The sequence below is a fragment of the Lepidothrix coronata genome, unplaced genomic scaffold (genome assembly GCF_001604755.1).
Source record: "Lepidothrix coronata isolate B3197 unplaced genomic scaffold, Lepidothrix_coronata-1.0 Scaffold3, whole genome shotgun sequence".
Classification (NCBI taxonomy): Eukaryota; Metazoa; Chordata; class Aves; order Passeriformes; family Pipridae; genus Lepidothrix; species Lepidothrix coronata.
In genome coordinates, this window is record NW_016690183.1 from 3,507,940 (window position 1) to 3,526,695 (window position 18,756).

The 18,756-nt window shown below is 38.6% G+C and overlaps 1 protein-coding gene across 1 annotated transcript in view; it reads right to left on the minus strand.

The window, feature by feature from the left end:
* The window catches only part of TNS3 (tensin 3), a 185,766-nt gene that overhangs the window by 127,121 nt on the left and 39,889 nt on the right, over positions 1-18,756 (minus strand). The window contains exon 4 of the mRNA XM_017820129.1: positions 14,352-14,389. Within this exon, the coding sequence (XP_017675618.1) occupies positions 14,352-14,389 (38 nt within the window). The remainder of the gene's footprint in view (positions 1-14,351; positions 14,390-18,756) is intronic.

Sequence of the window (18,756 nt, forward strand, 5' to 3'; positions counted from 1 at the left end):
TCACCTTTCAAGATAAAGTGACAAACTACCAGGCAGGGCAATTGACAGCTAAAGAATCAAAGCCACATGCACCCTGCACCACTATCACAAGCAGCAAACATCTCTATCTACAGAGAAAACACTGTCCTGACCACATGATCACCCAACTGCTTATAAACAGGTTTTGCTAGTGTTCTCATCAGCAACACCTAAGGTTAAAGTAGATACACACATGAAATTTCAATTACTTTCACTGCCTATACTAAGAAGAGAGAATTAACAAAAACCCCAAAGAAGTTTGCAGGCTGGCTGGATAGTGCAGTGGAAAAGCACAGATGAACTGACATTACATACTCATGAAATTAATAACTGGAAGCACTGCAGAATAAAACTGTCATTACTGACACACACAAATATAATCTCTGCTCTCTCCCTTCCCTCCATTGATCAAAACCTGTGAGGAATCAAGCATATCTTTTATCCTCAGCACAACTCTGCTGCAATTTGCTTGATAATTACAGCTGACTTACTGCCCAAGTAAAATCCCCTTTATTCTGACACAAGAACATTGGGGACATCCAGTGGATGAGAATTTCAGAAAAGAAGTAAGAATCTCTGCAGCTTCATGGCATCTTAGCCAGGTAACTCTGGGCTGTAAGAAGATCACAGAATATTCTGAGTTGAAAGGGACTCACAAGGATCATCAAGTTTAACACTTAAGTGAATGGCCCATATGGGGATCCAACCTAAAAAACCTTGGCATTATTAATCATGCTCTAACCAACTGCACTCATCTCAGATACAGAAGATGAGAGCTAACGTTATCGGTAACACTTGATCATTTTCTTCCCTGAGCTTCTCTGTGTCTAAAACAGCTATATATAGCAACCTGACTTTACAGAAAAATTCCATATTCCTCTGGTTCTGTGTCGTCTGCACTTTCCCATGTTAGATGGTATTGTTCTAGGACTAGGAGAGTCACAAAGTACCCTTTCTTGTATATAAAACAATCCCTTTGCAATTGCACGCTACCACTTATCACTATGCTGAACTGTCACTAAACTGCAAAGCACTCAAAATGCATCATTCAATAGAAGACTTTAATACTCTGCTACTGGTTTTGAGCTACAAGACTCAATGCAAGACACATTGAACCACCTAAGATGCACTGACTTTTTTTCCTCTGACTCCATGTATACAAATAGCATATTTCTTCCCATATGAAGCAAAACAGTCAAGATCCATTGTATCTAACTTCAGTTCTCATGAGCAGTTGCAGCAAATTCTTCCACTGTTAATCCAGACACAGGTTAAAAGCAAAAGAGTTTTTAACTTGTTAAAAGATAACAGAGAGGCTATTATAACGTCCAAACAACCTACACTGAAGATATGTGAGTAGCTCCAACTTTTTTCCTCGTTTCCAAAGGCCTGAGACATGCTACAAAATTAGCATTTAGAGAAAAAGTATGGAGCTGAAAAGCAAGACTGCAAGACTTCAATAACAATGCAGGGACAGAAAATGGAGTATAAGTGTCTCATTCATGGGTTTAAAAAGTTACACATTGTGTGCCAATTGCATAAAACAAACTTCAGAAAGACTTCTCTGGTCCCCCAACTGAAGCTACAGCTAATCTTAGAGACATTTACAATAACCTGGTTTGTCAGCTTTCAATTGTTTCTTTATTCTTGTAAAGAAATGTACTGGATACACATTAGCGTAATATTTCATAGTTACACACAATCAAGGTGCATTTAGCTTCTGCACTTCTGTACATTCACATCTTAACAAGCAATGTCAGAATACAGGAATACCTTGCTTATTTTCAAAAACAGTTACCTCTTCAGTGCCTGGCACATACACACATATAGGCACATTATCAATCTATTCACAAATAATCAAGCACATATTTGAAAGACAAAGTACCTGTTCTTGCATACACAGCTAATATGAAAACATTTTCCTGGTCTGATACTTCCTGAATCAAGCCTTAGTTTAAAAACATACCATACAGATGGAAAAAGATTTAAGAAATTTCTTTGATGAAGAATTCTGACTCCAATGAATCTGCGGGTAATTTTTCTTCATATGAGTGTAACACCAGTCACATCAGTTAATGAATAACTGACTAACATGAGATAAATGTTAACTCAAATGAAAAAGTCAACAAATGGCAGGATATCTGGCAGTAAGGAAATAAAATCTGTCCCTACTTGCTGTAACAGAGACACAACAGTGCCCCCCATTGCAACAGGTCATTTGCTGGGATATCCAGTAATGACATTTCGGTGCATTTTTCACTCCTAAATGCATATTTCATTTTTATCTTCCTTTTAATTTTCCTTTTGCAAAAAGTAGATGATTTTTCAGAGGCAGAACCATCTTCAAAGAATGAGCCACTTATTACCAAAAGCACATTTCAAAGTTCAAATCTCAAACACTATTGCAAAAGCTTTTGCTTTTGCAAAAGCAATTTAACCACTTGGCTATAATGCATCACTGTCTTCCGAGTTACAGTTTTATCAAGTAAGAAATGCTGGCATGCATGCCACAGGTTATATGTAACACAAAGGATGTGCAGATGAAGGAATCTTCATCAAATATATAAAGTGACCCACTAAAAAACCTGATCACTCTAATTCACTACTAACCATGTTACAAAATTGATGAGAAAGGGTGAAAAGAGCAGCAAACTGAAGTCACTGTCATCCTGCAAATAACATAAAGTTAGTTATGTTAGGAGACCTTCTGAATGTTGCACAGATGATTGTGAGGAGCCAAAATGGTAAGCTCATGGACATATTTAATATGAATTTTAAATACATATATATATATATTTACACACACACACTCTTTTCTTTTTTTAAACACACACACTTAGCTATTTCTTTCAATCTACAACTTTGGAGTTAAGTCTTGAAAACGTAAGAAATTTTTCTCTTTAGTTTTCTTCTTCTGGCATGTCTGTCAGTTACTGTCCCTCTTGTCCCAAAACACCCAAGCCATAAATTCCCTTACTAACTCAGAAAACAAACTAAAGGATATTGAGTGCAGTATATCTTCAAGTAACTCTGTGCTCTCAAAGATACAAACTGCAGCATGACAAAATGAAAAATGTAAATTCAAATTCTAGGATAAAAAGGGACACAGAGAGGATATTAAGTTGAGATAAAAAACTACAATAGCTTTGTTTGTTTGTTCTTTTAAATAGACCATCTCCCATTGTGTGATATTAGCATCTAACTCAGACATTTGTCCTGGAGATATCAAGTAGCCTCAGCATTTCATGCCAGACAGAATAGCTCTAAAGCATGCCTAAAACCCACCAAGTTTTCCTCTTCAAATTAAGCATTTTTTGGACACATTGAAAACAGCAGCCTTAAAAGAAGACTTGGCAAATACAGCAGAAACAGAACAAGCACTCTGCAGTCAGTAGAATATTTTAATAAACAAGATACAATTGTTTGCCCAAAAGAAAAAAGATAAGATACAGTAAAATCAGTTGAGCTTCAATGCAGCTATAGACTTGGGATTATGCCTTATGAAATAATGTCTGAAATTAGCACCTGAAATTAAAAGTTACGTGCCTTCAGGAGGGTTTTCAAAATTTAACGTATTTATATACATAAAAATTCACATTTCCCTTTGTCTACTGTCATGGTTTGAGATAGCCCCAAAATCTAATCCCTTAGTCTAAGCCTCCTCCCACATCTCAACCTAATGTGAGATGGGTTTTTTCCAGACAAAACACACCAGACTCAGAATGGGGAAAGGGAATATATTACAATGACTGTACAGATAAATACCATATCACATTATACACACGATCACAATATCTCTACCATGACATATAGTATTTACAATGGACCAGATCACTTCTCCCCTCCAAATAAAAGTCCAGGAGGGAAAGAAGGACAGATCCCTTCCAGTCTCTGAACAGCAAGAGTATCTTCCAAGGCAGCAGCTTTCTTCTTCTCATGCATGCAGCAGCTGTGGCTGGCTTTCTGCCAGCACTCACGAGGGAGGTATCCAAGCCTCTCTCGGCCCCCTTGACGCAGGCAAAGGGGTCTTCCGTGGGCTTCGTCACCCCAGACAAGGTCGTTTCACCACGGTCATATCACAAGACGCAGGGGGTCTTCGTGACGGTCTGGTATCTCCAGGAGACTCAAGCTCCTGCAGGGCCTCTGTGCCCTGTTCTCAGGCTGCCACCGTGGCAGCAGTGCGAGGGGGGAGCCAAGGTCACCCCCTCTGCATTCCATCTGGCCGTCCCGGTCCAGCTCCGGGACATCTTTGAGCTTCTCAGCTCCTCTCTCTCTCCGGTGCTGCATGTCTAAAACTCTCTCTCCAAAATAGGAGTCCATCTCCCTCTTCTCTAAGAGGGGTCTCAAGGGAGTTTTGGGGTCTGGTATCAGTCTTACCCCAAACTCTGTAGCTCTGCTGCTGGCTCTCTCTCTCTCCTTCCAGGAGTCCTTTCTGCGATGCTGCATGTCTCTGTTGCTTCTCCGGTTCAGGTCTTATCTGTCCTGGCTCTGTGCCACTGTTTCTCTGGTCAGTGCCGGCTGCTGCTCTGCGCCCATGGAGAAAACATCTCCCGGCATACTACAGACACTTAGCCCAGTCCAAGACTGTTCCAAGTCTCTGCAATCCCCCCAGCCAGGGGCTGGGAGGGGGCCAGAGGCCCCAAGGGGCTCCGAGCCCCTTCCTCATGGCTCACAACATGGCCACCTCTCCTGCAACAACCAAAACTACAACTCCTCTCTTCCGGTGAGCTTGTGATATGTTTACATTTTTGCAGGAGCGCCCATTGGGCAAAACTTCAAAACATCCAGGGGTTTCCACCCCTTGGGGTCTACCACTCTTCAGCCTCTGGGGGAAAAACCAAGGTCCAAACCACCACAACACTCCACCCCTCGCTCCTGCGAAATGTGAACATATCACAACAACTCTTCACAGTTTGTTTTGTCTGGAAAACTCTTTCTGTTACCACAACCATCATGGCTCTTATCTCTCCCCCTCGATGGTTCGCAACCATCCTCTGCTACCATTTATGTCATGGTTTGAGATAGCCCCAAAATCCAATCCCCTAGTCTAAGCCCCCTCCCACATCTCAACCTAATGTGAGATGGGTTTTTCCAGACAAAACACACCAGACTCCAAATGGGGGAAAGGGAATATATTACAATGACTGTACAAATAAATACTACAATACACTATACACACGATCACAATATCTCTACCATGACATATGTATTTACAATGGACCAGATCTCTTCTCCCCTCCAAATAAAAGTCCAGGAGGGAAAGAAGGACAGATCCCTTCCAGTCTCTGAACAGCAGGAGCATCTTCCAAGGCAGCAGGTTTCTTCTTCTCATGCATGCAGCAGCTGTGGCTGGCTTTCTGCCAGCATCCACGAGGGAGGTATCCAAGCCTCTCTCGGACTTCGTTACGAAGTCCACGGAAGACCCCTCGGTTGTGAGGCGATGGGGCCGAGAGAGGCTTGGATACCTCCCTCGTGAGTGCTGGCAGAAAGCCAGCCACAGCTGCTGCATGCATGAGAAGAAGAAACCTGCTGCCTTGGAAGATGCTCCTGCTGTTCAGAGACTGGAAGGGATCTGTCCTTCTTTCCCTCCTGGACTTTTATTTGGAGGGGAGAAGAGATCTGGTCCATTGTAAATACATATGTCATGGTAGAGATATTGTGATTGATCGTGTGTATAATGTGATATGGTATTTATCTGTACAGTCATTGTAATATATTCCCTTTCCCCATTCTGAGTCTGGTGTGTTTTGTCTGGAAAAACCCATCTCACATTAGGTTGAGATGTGGGAGGGGGCTTAGACTAGGGGATTGGATTTTGGGGCTATCTCAAACCATGACATCTACAAAACGACAAAGCTGTTTCAAACTAATTCATTGAAGGAAAAGGAATCTTTCACAAGTAACTAGGAATGCAGTTATCCCAAGATACAGAAATGTATTGTTCACATATAGAAAGCCATCTAAAAGTCTGGCTTTCTTCCATGCTGTGATATTTTGATCTTGCTATGTCACAGTCCTGACCTACATCACTGAAGTTGTTCAACTCTTTAAAGAACACATATAGGGCAAAGACACTTGTTGCATTGGCTATTTGGGAAAACGGTTAAAAAAAAAAAAAAAAAACACACAAAAAAACCCCAAACAAACAAACAACCCCAAACTCCAATGAAATAGAAGGTTCCTAGAAGCAAAACTGGGTAAGTTTCTCTTGATAACTGTAAACAAGAGATGAAGCCTCTTCCTTTATCAGTTCACTAGATTTGCTCCAAAAGAGTTCAGAAGCAAAAGAAAATAAACTTGGTCAGAACCTGGGTGTAGCTAACAGGGGTTAAACCAGCCAGCAGGAGCCAGGATCCTAAAACTAGATTTTACTGGACTTTGCGCTAGCCCTCTGCACTGTGGTTTAGTTTGCCAATTTGAACTGTAAATGCTAGCTACTGTCCCTCCTGAGCTAATCTGTGTAACAGATTAAAGAGGTTTATAAAGTAGGTTGAAATTATTTGATGCAAATGAGTGTAAAAGCATAATATCTTTGCTCAAAATGTCTTGCTTTGCAGTTTCTTCAGCTAAAAAAAATAATCCTGATTTTGACAATTGTACACATCTTTGAGAGACTTGACTTCAGCTTTCTTTGTATGAGATCTGACCTCTCCAAGCTTAATGAAGTATACATTCCTCAGGGAACTATGTTACCCTTTCACGACACTAGGACTACTTCTTTTGGTATAATCCCCATGAGAAAACATTCTTCATTTGCAAAGTCAAACAAAATTTGCAACCCTACCAGACAGGGAGGGCCCCAGGAAGCAAAGGGGATACAGTTCTACCAATATTTTCCACTCCCAAAGGAACAAGCTACAGCATGGATTGGATTTTCTTGAATGGAAACAAACTGTGCACTAGACCTGGTACCTCAGAATTTTGGACCTATAACATATATAATGGTCTGATTTCTCAGGCTTTCAGTAGGCTTCCAACGTCTGAGCAATAGTGATAAGAACTACAGGCATTATGGTCCTATGGTCATAAGCAGCACCAGAGTCAACAGTATCAGAAGTTTTAGGAGAAGGAAACAGGAGCTTTGTCATGACAAACTGCAGAGGCCACTGTTCAGCCCACAGGTTTCACGGCATCCAGTGTACCCCTAAGATCTGGGACAGATAGATGCCGCCCATGATAGGAAAGAATTAAAGATAAGATATTAACGATATTAAAGCAATATATAAATTATATTGCTTTTATATTTATATAAATTATAAACATAGGTTAAAATGGGGGGCAGAGGTGTATTTCTCTTGATACATATTACAGGGAAGAAGGGCATGTGGTAAAGAAGAACACCAGAAGGCTGCAATGTCATTCTTTTCCACTCAAATCACAGAAAGATATGAAAGCAGAAGTCATGTGTCAAGCTTGTTTGTAAAGTAAAGAGTTTGGGGGTGGTTTCAGTTTTTTGCTTTATTTCCCTATAGTTGAAACCCATCCATCTGCAGGATGACACTCTGTGGCACATGAGGCACCATTTACAGCACCATTTGTGTCAAATGAATTCAAGTGGGACAGACTTTTGTCCAGGTAGAACCCTCTTGTAACTTTATTGCTCCATAACTACACACAGGCTCTCAGCTGACTCTGGGTCCAAAATCCCCAGCCAGGCCAGGTGTTTCTTATCTCTCACATACCACATACATCCACGTGACTCTCCCAGCCACAGAGAACAACTATGCTTCAAGCAGCTTTCCAGCTTGACCTTGCGATTCTTTTCACACGCACACTAATCTTAGCTCTAGCTAGCTCAGGACCACAATATTATTGCTTTAGTATTTTCTTCTTCTTCTTCTTTAGCTGCTCCTACAACACTCTGCATCTCCCTAAGGCCTTCAATGCTTTAATGTATTAAATCACAAAAAGGAATTGCATCAGGCAATACTAAGATACATAGAGCAATTTAGCACAGACCTGGTTTCAGTCTGTGACAGAAGGATTGCAAGAGTCAAGTCAAAGAGGCAGTGACCTCTCCAGCATGAAGTTTATAGAAAACCTTTGGAAAAACTGTTGGGAGTACACTGCTCAACAAGCCAAAGGACACTAAAGTAGCCCAAAGGGTTGTGAACCAAGCAGGAATCTTTCACTTTCTCAGTAAAATGTACTCTCATGTTGTAAAGAAGGGGTCCCCTCTACAAGGCCCCCGTTTTCCCATTTTTAAGAGAGCACATGAGAGCACTTTGTTGGAGGCTGACATGAAAACAAAGGAAGTGTCTGGATTTTATGGCATTATTTCTGACTTTCTTATATCACAATAGCTCTCATTTTAACAAATTTCTCTCCTCTCAAAATACATTAAAACAAAGTCTTAAATATTTATATTCCCAACATATCTTCAATTTTCCAGCTATTCAGAAAAGACATAATGCAAGAATAGGGTACAGAATGACACATTTAAATGCATATTCTTTTAATCATCAAAACTGGTTCTCCCAGATGGCTTTCAGTAAGACTGAATTTGCTCTATTATGCTTTAACTGTGGGAGGTATTTTAAATGCTTCCTTCAGCAAGACAGAACAAGACAAGGGAGGGAGCCTTTTAGAAATAATTTCTAGTAAAATACCATGAAATGCTGTGTTACCACACAGAAGTAGTAAAAGAAAATTCTAATGAAGCTTAGATACTTCAGTTTGCTGATACAAAACAGTCAGAACTTCTGGGATGGAGCTCATAATGTTCAAAACAGGTAATACTCTCATTATGTTTCCACAAAATTGTGGTTATTCATAATGACGTCTGTACATCAGTTTCCAATCTTTTATCAAGACAGTAAGGCAACTCCTTGCAATGTACGGCTCAGGTGGCTTTAACTTTGAGATGCAATATTGCATGAAGGAATTCAACCAGTTTCCATCAGAATGCACACTTCATCAAAATACCCAGCAAAAGCAATATAGTATAACACAGCAAAAGCAAAATAATATGGCACGACAATGGTGTAAAATGCTATACATCACTGAGGCCCAGTGCATTTTGCCTGTAATTTACCCAATTTTGGCTGTAATTTACCCAATTACAGCCACTGCTGATGTTCAGAGTACCCTTCAAGATGTTGCTATTGCCTTTAGCTGTAATAGTGGATGCAAAGGCAGTGCCTCTTGAACAGAAGCCAAGAGTCTAATGTACAGTAAGGGTAAACAACTTTTTATAACAGAAACTCAATAAGAAAGGATTGGTATATTCTTGTAAGCTACTTGATTCCCATTTCCCAAAGACAAACATAGCATGAGATATGTAATATGATCTAAGGAATCATTCCAAGCAGCAGCAATGTAAAATGCTTCAGTCCTAGGTTCTTTCATCCTACCTTCAAGGGCTAACAAATGCCTTTCTACTTCTCTTAAAATAATAATAATAATAAATAAATAATTTTTAAAAGTTAGATGGCAAGTCTGTGTGAGATTTCCTGTATCTATACAAAATGATCAGAGGTAGTCAGCAAATAACTGGAGTAGTAAACAGATCCTTCCCAAAATCAGCCAGAACAGGATAGGGCACAGGAGGAAAAAGCAGAATTTTTTTTTTGTTTCTTTCTCTCACTAATATAATCTTATCCTCTTTTCCCCTTGCCAACAGATTTATTTATTTTTAATGAAAATCAGCAAGGAAACAAACCAACCTCAAAGTATACACATTCCACCTAGGTCTTGCACAACAGAGCCAGCTATCTGAAACTGTAAGTCTAAATGAGAGTTCTTATCTAAAAACATTGAAGACCTCATATGAGCTACAAATGTCAATCATAAAACTCATACAGCAATCCCTCGGACTTCAACTGCAAACATTTTCATTTCACCCCAATGCCAGGCAGCAGTAATAGGGTTCCATGCATGGCAATATTCATGCGAAACAGTGCCTCTAAACAAAAAAATTCTTGAAGTCTTCAGCCTTATTGAATGTGTTTGGATTTATGGATTTCCAGAGAAATGTGTCAATCACAGAAGTTCATTCACACAGTTCTCTCCCGAAAACAACAAAACAAAAGTTTTCATTCAAATCCTTGATTCCCTTTGCCCAAAATCTAAGAAGGGTAAGGAGAACCCATACTGAAATAAAGGAAAACCCAACCAAACTCATTCTTCAAAGGGTAAAATTATCTGCCTTCATGCTCATCCACTGCAAGAGCCAGAGCCCAGCTGCACAACCTTAACAAGCCTGCTCCAAGAAAGCACAAGGTTTATTCACAAACCTGTCCAGGAAGTACTCAAGTGACAGAAGCCAACAGAGATGTTTGAGACCCAGGACAGCTTGTGCTTTAAATCTCCAGACTAAAAATACCTGACCAATATTAATGTGTCTATATATGCAGATATATATAGATAGGTAGAAGTTCTTTATTTTCAGAATACAAACTGAACAAACCAATTAATAAAACCAACTATCGCTCCTTGCTAATTTTTATGCTTGTGATTACTTTCATTCTCCCTTCTATACTGCTGCTAGTCACGTGTTTTATATTAAATCAAGTTAAGTTTTAGTTTATTTCTATGCATTTTTCTGCAATCATGTTCATATTTCCTAGACTGTTAAAAGAGACTACGAAAGAAAAAGTTAGGGTATCACAAGGAACTTCGGGGGTAGTGGGGAGCTTCCTTTCAATCCTCTCCATCATCAACAGCTTAATCAGTTTAAGGAAGAAAGAAGAACAGTGTGAAGGGAAGAATTATATTTTCTCAGACACAGATGCCTAGACAAGAAAGAATTAGAAAAAACAGCCTTTGAGAAAAACAGAAGACAAAGTGCCAAGTCAGAGTTTATACCTTTTATGATTAAAATAATTTTGGTAGGTTTATAAATTAAAAAATGCTAAAAACATATTATAAATCTGTCATTTCTCTCTTTAAAAAAAAAAAACCACCTACAGAATTTTAAAGTAATGAATTGTTTGATCTTGGTTTACCAGCATTCAAGTGGCACACCACCGCACAGGAAATTAGTCCAAACAAGTATTTTAGTCAAATAATATAAAATTCTGAAGCTTTGATTAAATTTGGACTCGACTGAGATGTTTAAGACAGCTTATTGAAGCTGAAGGAGGAAGTGTGCTGAATCAAACCCATATATAAATAAATTAATCTTACTGGAACTGGAAAAAACCATAGAGCTTAGGTTATTAGTCTCCTTGAAACATCAGTTCAGACTTGCAAAGATTCAATGTGTATTATGTAAAGAGTCTTTTTGGCTTAAGCATAACAAAAATATTTTCCAGGTTGGATTAAGGATAATTTAAGGAATTAAGGAATAAAGGAATTAATAATTAATTTGCACAGATTAAATAATTTATGCAAAAGCATAAAGCTGCATCACATCTGATTCAACCAAAGACTCCAGTAAATACTTACGCTGACTGATTCTAAGAGAATTTAAGCATTTGCTTACACACTTAATAAAATCAGTCAGTTCTCAAGAGGGAGAATTAACATACAAGAAACAAGTCAAAAAAAACATGGTCAAGAGGTTCCCCCTCTAGCTTTCACTCTTCCCACAAGACAGAAGATAGAAACTAGTTTTCATGTTCCCAGACTTCAAAGGACAAAGTGTGGCTACAGTCATGAGATGACAACTTTCAATGACTCAGCTCTATACTACATACCTAACAGACAGAGTAAAAGCAAAAGATAGGAAAAAAAAAGGTATCCCAAGACAGAGAGCTAAGTGAAAGCCTTGTGGTGGGACAACTAAATATTCCTACAGATCATACATTCCTATCATACGCAGAGAGATGTGTCCCAAGAATAAGCTACAAAACAGAAAGGACTCAAGTTCCCAGAAAAAAAAATCCAGAGTAAAGCCCTGGGGCATTAGACATGTTGCAGCTTCAGAAATGTCAGGGAACACTAACTAGGTACATACATCTGAACAATACAGAAACATTTCTAGGTTAAGCATGCAAAGACTGAGGCCATACAGGACAGTCAAAAAAATGAACCATGTTTTGTACAGCAAAAAAAAATTCTTTCAGAATTCATTCTTATGATGTTTTTCAGAGTGAAATAAAAAACACTGCCTTTTAGAGAGCATTCTAAAATATAATACATATGGGAATAGAAACTATTTTCCTCTAGAGTGGTTTTCTGCCCCCATCACTTAAAAGTAGCACAGATGAGTAAAGCACAAAATATTTTTAAAAGTAAATGGAGACAGTATTATATGTTGGTATAAAATTTGAAAAGTTGGCTTTAGTTCTAAATAGGCCTGCTGCAAAACCAAATACATTACAATAGCTTAATCTATGCAAGGTCAATGACAAGTTTATGAGAACTCCCTATGATCAGAAGAGGCATCACGATGGTTCAGCAACTTAATAACACCCTGGCACTGTTGAAGCAAGGCAGCATTTTTAGGCTCTCTTTTACATCAACATGCAACTGATGTAGTTTCTGACACTAGAGCAACAGGGCTGTCCTAGCTCAGCAGTACCAGTGTACACCACACTGATGAGTGCCGAAGTCATGAGCCTTATACAAGTAGGCAGAGAAGACTCATAGAAAGATTCTGAATTTAAGCTACTTGTTGGCTTACTACTTCTCTGAAAAATCAGAAAATAAACCTCTTGTAAGAAATAACTGATTATTAAATTTGGTCTTGTTTCCAGAATTTGGTTTTTTATATTCTGCAATACATGCTTTGTACATGCTAAATGAAGTACGCTTCAAAAATTATAAAGCATGCCAGTATCTTGATGATAGTTAGGCTATTATATAGTTTTGGCACTCTGTATATTAAGTCTTTTCAACACTCAACATCCTGAGAGCATAAATACTAGTTGAAAGACAGTTTTCTGTTTTTAACGTACGTTACACATACGAAATTATCTGTCTAAAACAAGTTTAAAGAATTACAACAGTCTCCAGCATCATTTAAGTATCATCATTTCAGGAAACTAGTTCTGTGTAGCGCCTACCCAAGCAAATCTCCAAGTTACCAATGTTATCGACAAACTAGATTCTTTGTCACAGAACCAGTGAATTCCATATTGCAAGTGCTATTTGGAGAACCAAAGCTACTGTGCAAAGAGGGATCAATTACATCATCTGGTCTAACAAAAAAATACTTCTTTCTACTAAACTGTTTTACTTCTACTTCTGGACCACCATTTCTATAGCATTATTACAAATCATTATCGAATGTAAATAGGTGATAAAACCCTTTAAAAGGTAATACCTTACTTGCAAATTTAATTACCACTGTATTTTATCATCTTATTTCATTAAAAAAACAGCATTCTGCATTTACTCAGCATACCACATAACACGGCGATTTTCAAATGCACATGTGCCATTTTTACTCAAAATGAGAGATGCTCGGCCAAATGAAACTTGTGTTTACTAGGTTTTCCCCAAACAGCCTGAAAAAAATCTCTAAGTCCTTCACAAGTAGAGGTCTTCTCTTGAATTTAGTTATATTTCTTGGAAGCATTGAACAAAACAAATCCTTGCATAAGGCCAAACATCAAGTCAACAACACAGGTAATAGGACTAGATCTGTGGTGTCCAGAAGCTCAGTGCTCTCTAACTATAACAAACGCTGCCTTTACAGATAGCAAGTACTAATCAAACGTTTAAGTTAAAAGAAGGGAATATTACCCCATTAAAGTGCTTCCGGTAAAATAAAGCCCTCCAAGACTCCTAGATTTAGACTGCAACGCTCTGTAAATGCCTCTAATTTACACAAATCTAGCAAGGGGAAACTCTAAGTCACCTGAGACCATGGAAATACTGATTTCAACTTGTGTGAAAGGAACTTGAAGATTTTTAAAAGTAATAAAAATCTAGTAATGAAACTGAACTGAGGGGAATCTACAGCAATTGCTGAAAAGTAATAATATGCTTTTTATATCCCAATGCCAAAAGTTTGCCTATAAATCTCTGTTGCTGTACAAATTTTAATATCTACATATATAGGTGTGTTTATACACATACACTCTGAAACACCTAGAGGGGCACTGTAAAAATATATAGGTGTGCATGGATACCTATATACACCTTATTCACTCATATATTTTTTTTTATTTTCTGGCAGAACTGTGTGATTTGTATTTCACCCACTTAACTTGCTGTTTTCAACTGAAAACACGTCCTCCTGTGGGAGAATGAGAAATTCAACCACTGCTGCAAATGTTTTGACTACATAGGGACCTTTTTTTTATTAATGGTAAGAACAATATCTCAGATAGGCATCTGATTTAATAATCATCTTATTCTTTATTAGTTGATACAGATTTTGTAGTCTCAACTGTGAATACATAGGATCAACAGCAGAAAGGGAGGCCAGTAAGTACACTTACCTTTTCTTCACATTTCCTGTGGCAGGCATATTTGCAAACTAAAACAAAAATAAACAGAATATATGAGTAAAAGAGTATGTGGATTGTCTCCTCTCCTTTCTTTAAATCAGCTTTCTACAAGAGATCAGGCCAAACTCAAATCTGTATATATAAAAGTATTTATATACTTCAAAACAAAACTAAACTAAAAAAAGAAATTCATTTAGTTTTCACCCATTCCTGAAAGATTAGTTAAACTACAGCAGCATTATCAGATTTGTGCATTCTATCAGCTTCTGATAACATCATCATCATCATGGCAAGGCTTCGCGAACGAAGATTTGGGGGTCTGGTTAAACGTCATGAGCTGATTGTCTTGACACTTACTTTTACAGCTTCACATGTGCTGGAAGTGTTACCACTTAAATAACACCAACAGTAAGATGAAATTGTTCCCAGAGTAACCTGTGAATCTTAGTCATATCAGCAGCTCCAGAGACCTAAGAAAAACAGGTTGACTTCAACTCACAGGCAACTATGACTGGCCAGAATATAATTTCATAATGTGATATTCAGGTAATACAGTGTTGCAAACATTACTTCCAAGACATAAGCACTTGAGGTTTTTTAAATTCCTGTAAGAACAGGAAAGGATTAATTGTAGCAGCAAGTTTAGATTCAGAAAACACCACTTAACTTAAAAAGCAGCCAGATGAGCAGCAATGTAACTATGACACAGCAGCACAATAGCTAGAATCTGACACAGCCTGGTTTTAATTTTTTTTCCATTTATATGCACTTCCTTCTTTACTCTGAAATTTCCTTTATTTCCATGCAATGTCTACCCTTTGGGCTACCATGAGCTAAACTTACTAAATTTTAAATTCAGGAAAAATTTACTTATTCAGTCTCCAAGATCAGTAAGCTACAGAATACCACAGAGGTTTAACTGGAAAATTAACTGCAGCCTAACCTTAGACCACTGAAGCTGAAAGTCATGCTTGTTTCTTGATGTTTCTACCAAGAGGAAGATATACAGCCTGACCCAACAGGAAAGATACAACTATCAAGGTGTGAGGTCAGCAAAAACTCATTTCAGATTCAAGTGCATTAACTGCTGAATGAAAAACCCTTATGCTGCAGTCACTTCTCAGGGAAAAAAAAAAGTAAGGATTACTGACCCATCTTCTATTCAGTTTTGTTCATGCTATGTTCACTTATTTTCCCCACGTACAAGTTAGGAACAAGTTCTTTGTTCAGAGTGCTTCACAGGATCAGTTGTCTTTATTCTAAAAATTTATTAGCTTTGATGCAAATACACTACTCTAACTATTATCACTGATAATGATCTATACCCACACACCACTTACAAATGCTATCACCTTAAAGCAAATAGAAGACAGCTTTTAATCCATAATAAAAAGCTTCATTTTCTTGTGTGACATATGGAATAAATAACTAAATTCATTAAGTGATTTGACATACCAAAACTGTCTAGTAGAATCCATATTTTAAATCAGCATGATTAGCTTTAACTTTGCAAAAGGCTAATATGTTCTAAAAATATGCATATTATATGTTTATTCTATAAGCTACTTTGAGACAAACACTCACAAAAAAAGAATAAAACAGTAAATCTGTAAGAAAACCCTAATATTACAGGCAAGGTTTTCATGTTCTTTACTGATGCTTAAACCTAGACTTCTGGGAGGCAAGATGAAATACAAAAAATAGATTTCATTCCATGAAAAACTTCCATGATATTGCTACTGCTTCATGCAAAACCAAATCACAAATGTCACCAACAAAACACAAAATCTCTATTAAAGATGTCAATAACAGTAAATGCAAGCATTGAGTTTTTTCAGCTTCCACATAACAAGTAAAGTCAGTGTTTTCTGCTCTTGTGAAACACAACAGCACTTACTGTCTTTTTTGGAAAGAAATCACTCAAGTCAGACGTGAGCTTAGCCTGGATAGCAACATCAAGATTCAGCCTTGAAGAAGCACCTCATTCAAACTCATAAGCAACACAGAAATAGATCATACGAACTCCATACATAATTAAAGGGAAAACACAAACAAAACTATATTGCTATAGCCTCTGGTGGTCTAGTGGTTAAGGTGCAGGACTCTCACCGCTGCGACCCGGGTTCGATTCCCGGCCCCCCCGGGCAGATGGAGTTCGTCAGCCCTGTGTGGCAATCCATCTAAGAGAAGGTCACTCTAAACAAACCTACGTTCTGAGACCCTCACTGCCACTGTCCGAGTTTCACAGGCAATCCATCTAAGAGAAGGTCACTCTAAACAAACCTACGTTCTGAGACCCTCACTGCCACTGTCCAAGCGTGCTTGGCCCCAGCAGGTGAACCTCAGGATTAAAGGGTGGGCTCAGTTCAGCGCACGCTGTGTCTCACCTAAAAAATCCACTGCGCAGGCTCGAAGGGTTAATGACCTTTCCCAAATCTTCGCTCGCGAAGACTGGCCATTACATTACATGAGATTCAAACAAAACAAAGACTAAAGCCTCAAGAGGTAATCAGTCAAAAACATCAGGCAAATCTCTCTGACTGAAACAAACCGTGTACTTTTTTTCAGGTGTTCAAATCTATTACGTTCTGAGCATAGAGATCTGATTCATTCACAAAGACTGCTTTACTCCTCCTCAGCATACAGAAACATCTATTCATATCTAAATCCAGCACTTGTATGGATTAGATTAAGTCATTACCTTTTCTTCTTCAATATCCAATAAAGCTGATTATAATTAAACTGGATGGAAATAAGCACTCCAAAAGGAGATCACGGGGGGGAGGAAGGAGGGAGAAGTATCCGCAGCATTTGAAAGGGAAGGAGATATTAAGAAAATAATATGAATTGGGTATGAGGAAGCATATGGGCACACTAAGAAAGAGTGAATGGAATAAGGGCAAGGCTGCAGCAGTCCAGTATTTGAGTACAGATGAGTATTGGAGAGAAGCACTGTTGTCTTTCCAGGCACATCCTTTTACAATTCAATTCATATGGGTTTCTCTGCTATAGCTGCTACCATCAAGAACAGTGAGAGATCCCTTCAGCAACACTAGCAAATTCAACAGTTATCCACAGAGAGAAATCAATTTGCTTGATATTTCATTATTTAGAATTCATTGTGCTAAAGCTACGATGAATTCTACTACATCACAGAACTGTCTTACCTGGATGATTGCAACACTTCAGTCCAATGCTGGTTTTATCTCAGCCCAGGCATTTACAGTACTTGCAAAGAGAGAAACTATTTCAATCACTACCAGATTGCCAGAGAGACTGAATCATGGTTCAATATGCCAGCTTTTTTTTAATGAAAAGCCTTAAATATTAGAGATGCACTTTCTGAAAATTTCTAAGGCCAAAAAAGCAGTATTATATCATAATCGTGCAACACATGTCTTTTCAGTGCAACAAACATGCAGTGCAAAAGCATATGAATAACTGAACAACTGATGTGCTGTTAGTATGCTAAGGAAAATACATACAACTTACGTTTAAAAGATCTCAACAAGCATCTTCTACTGAAAACTGGCATTCTTCAGGTAAAGCTCATAAGTGAAATAGCACTCAGCTCTCCTCAAGACTGTAGCCTAAGTATATTCAAATTCTAAAATGTGCCCAAAACAGTCCAGAGGATTTAATCAATGTCACACTCTACAAGGCTACTTCAGTTCTTCAGCTGAACTTCTGCATCCCACACATCAGCTCTTGCAAATACCATACTTTCCAAATTTGTGTTCAAGGATTTTGGCACCAGTTCCAAGAACAACTGTCCCAAGCTGTCTGGTAATAAAACAGAGACCAAGCCATATTTAGTCAATTTACTATACTTCAAAACAGCTCCTAAACAATAGATCCAAGAATCCATTTTCTTAAAAGGAGGAGAAAGGGGGGGGGGGGGTGAAGAAAACAAAAAAAGAAAAAAAAGACATTTCTTTGCATCAAAATGAAGATGTGTTAACTCCTTGTCCTAGTTTGAACAGCTGGGACCAGTTCATCACTATATGGGTGTAACCCAAAACTGTGTATTCTATAGCCTTCCATGCCATTTCCCAGAAACTGTTATCAATAGACCATTTACACCATCTGCCCAGAGCACGCCTGACTCCTCAGGCTATAAACCAGGTGTTAAGAGGCCTGTGACATAGGAGGATGCTCCTGTCCTCACACCCATTGTGGAACTCCCTGCCCTGAGGGAGGTACTGGGCATTCCTGCCCGAATCTGAGGATATATAATCTTGGGGTCTTGGGACTTCGGTACCACTCGTGGGATCCAGAGAAGGACTGTGACCACCACTCTCGACCAGACTGCAACAGCACTCTCACCAACAGGTTTTACTTCTCCTTTTACTTTGGACTCAGGGGGCCCAACGAACACCACTCTGTTCATGCCCCA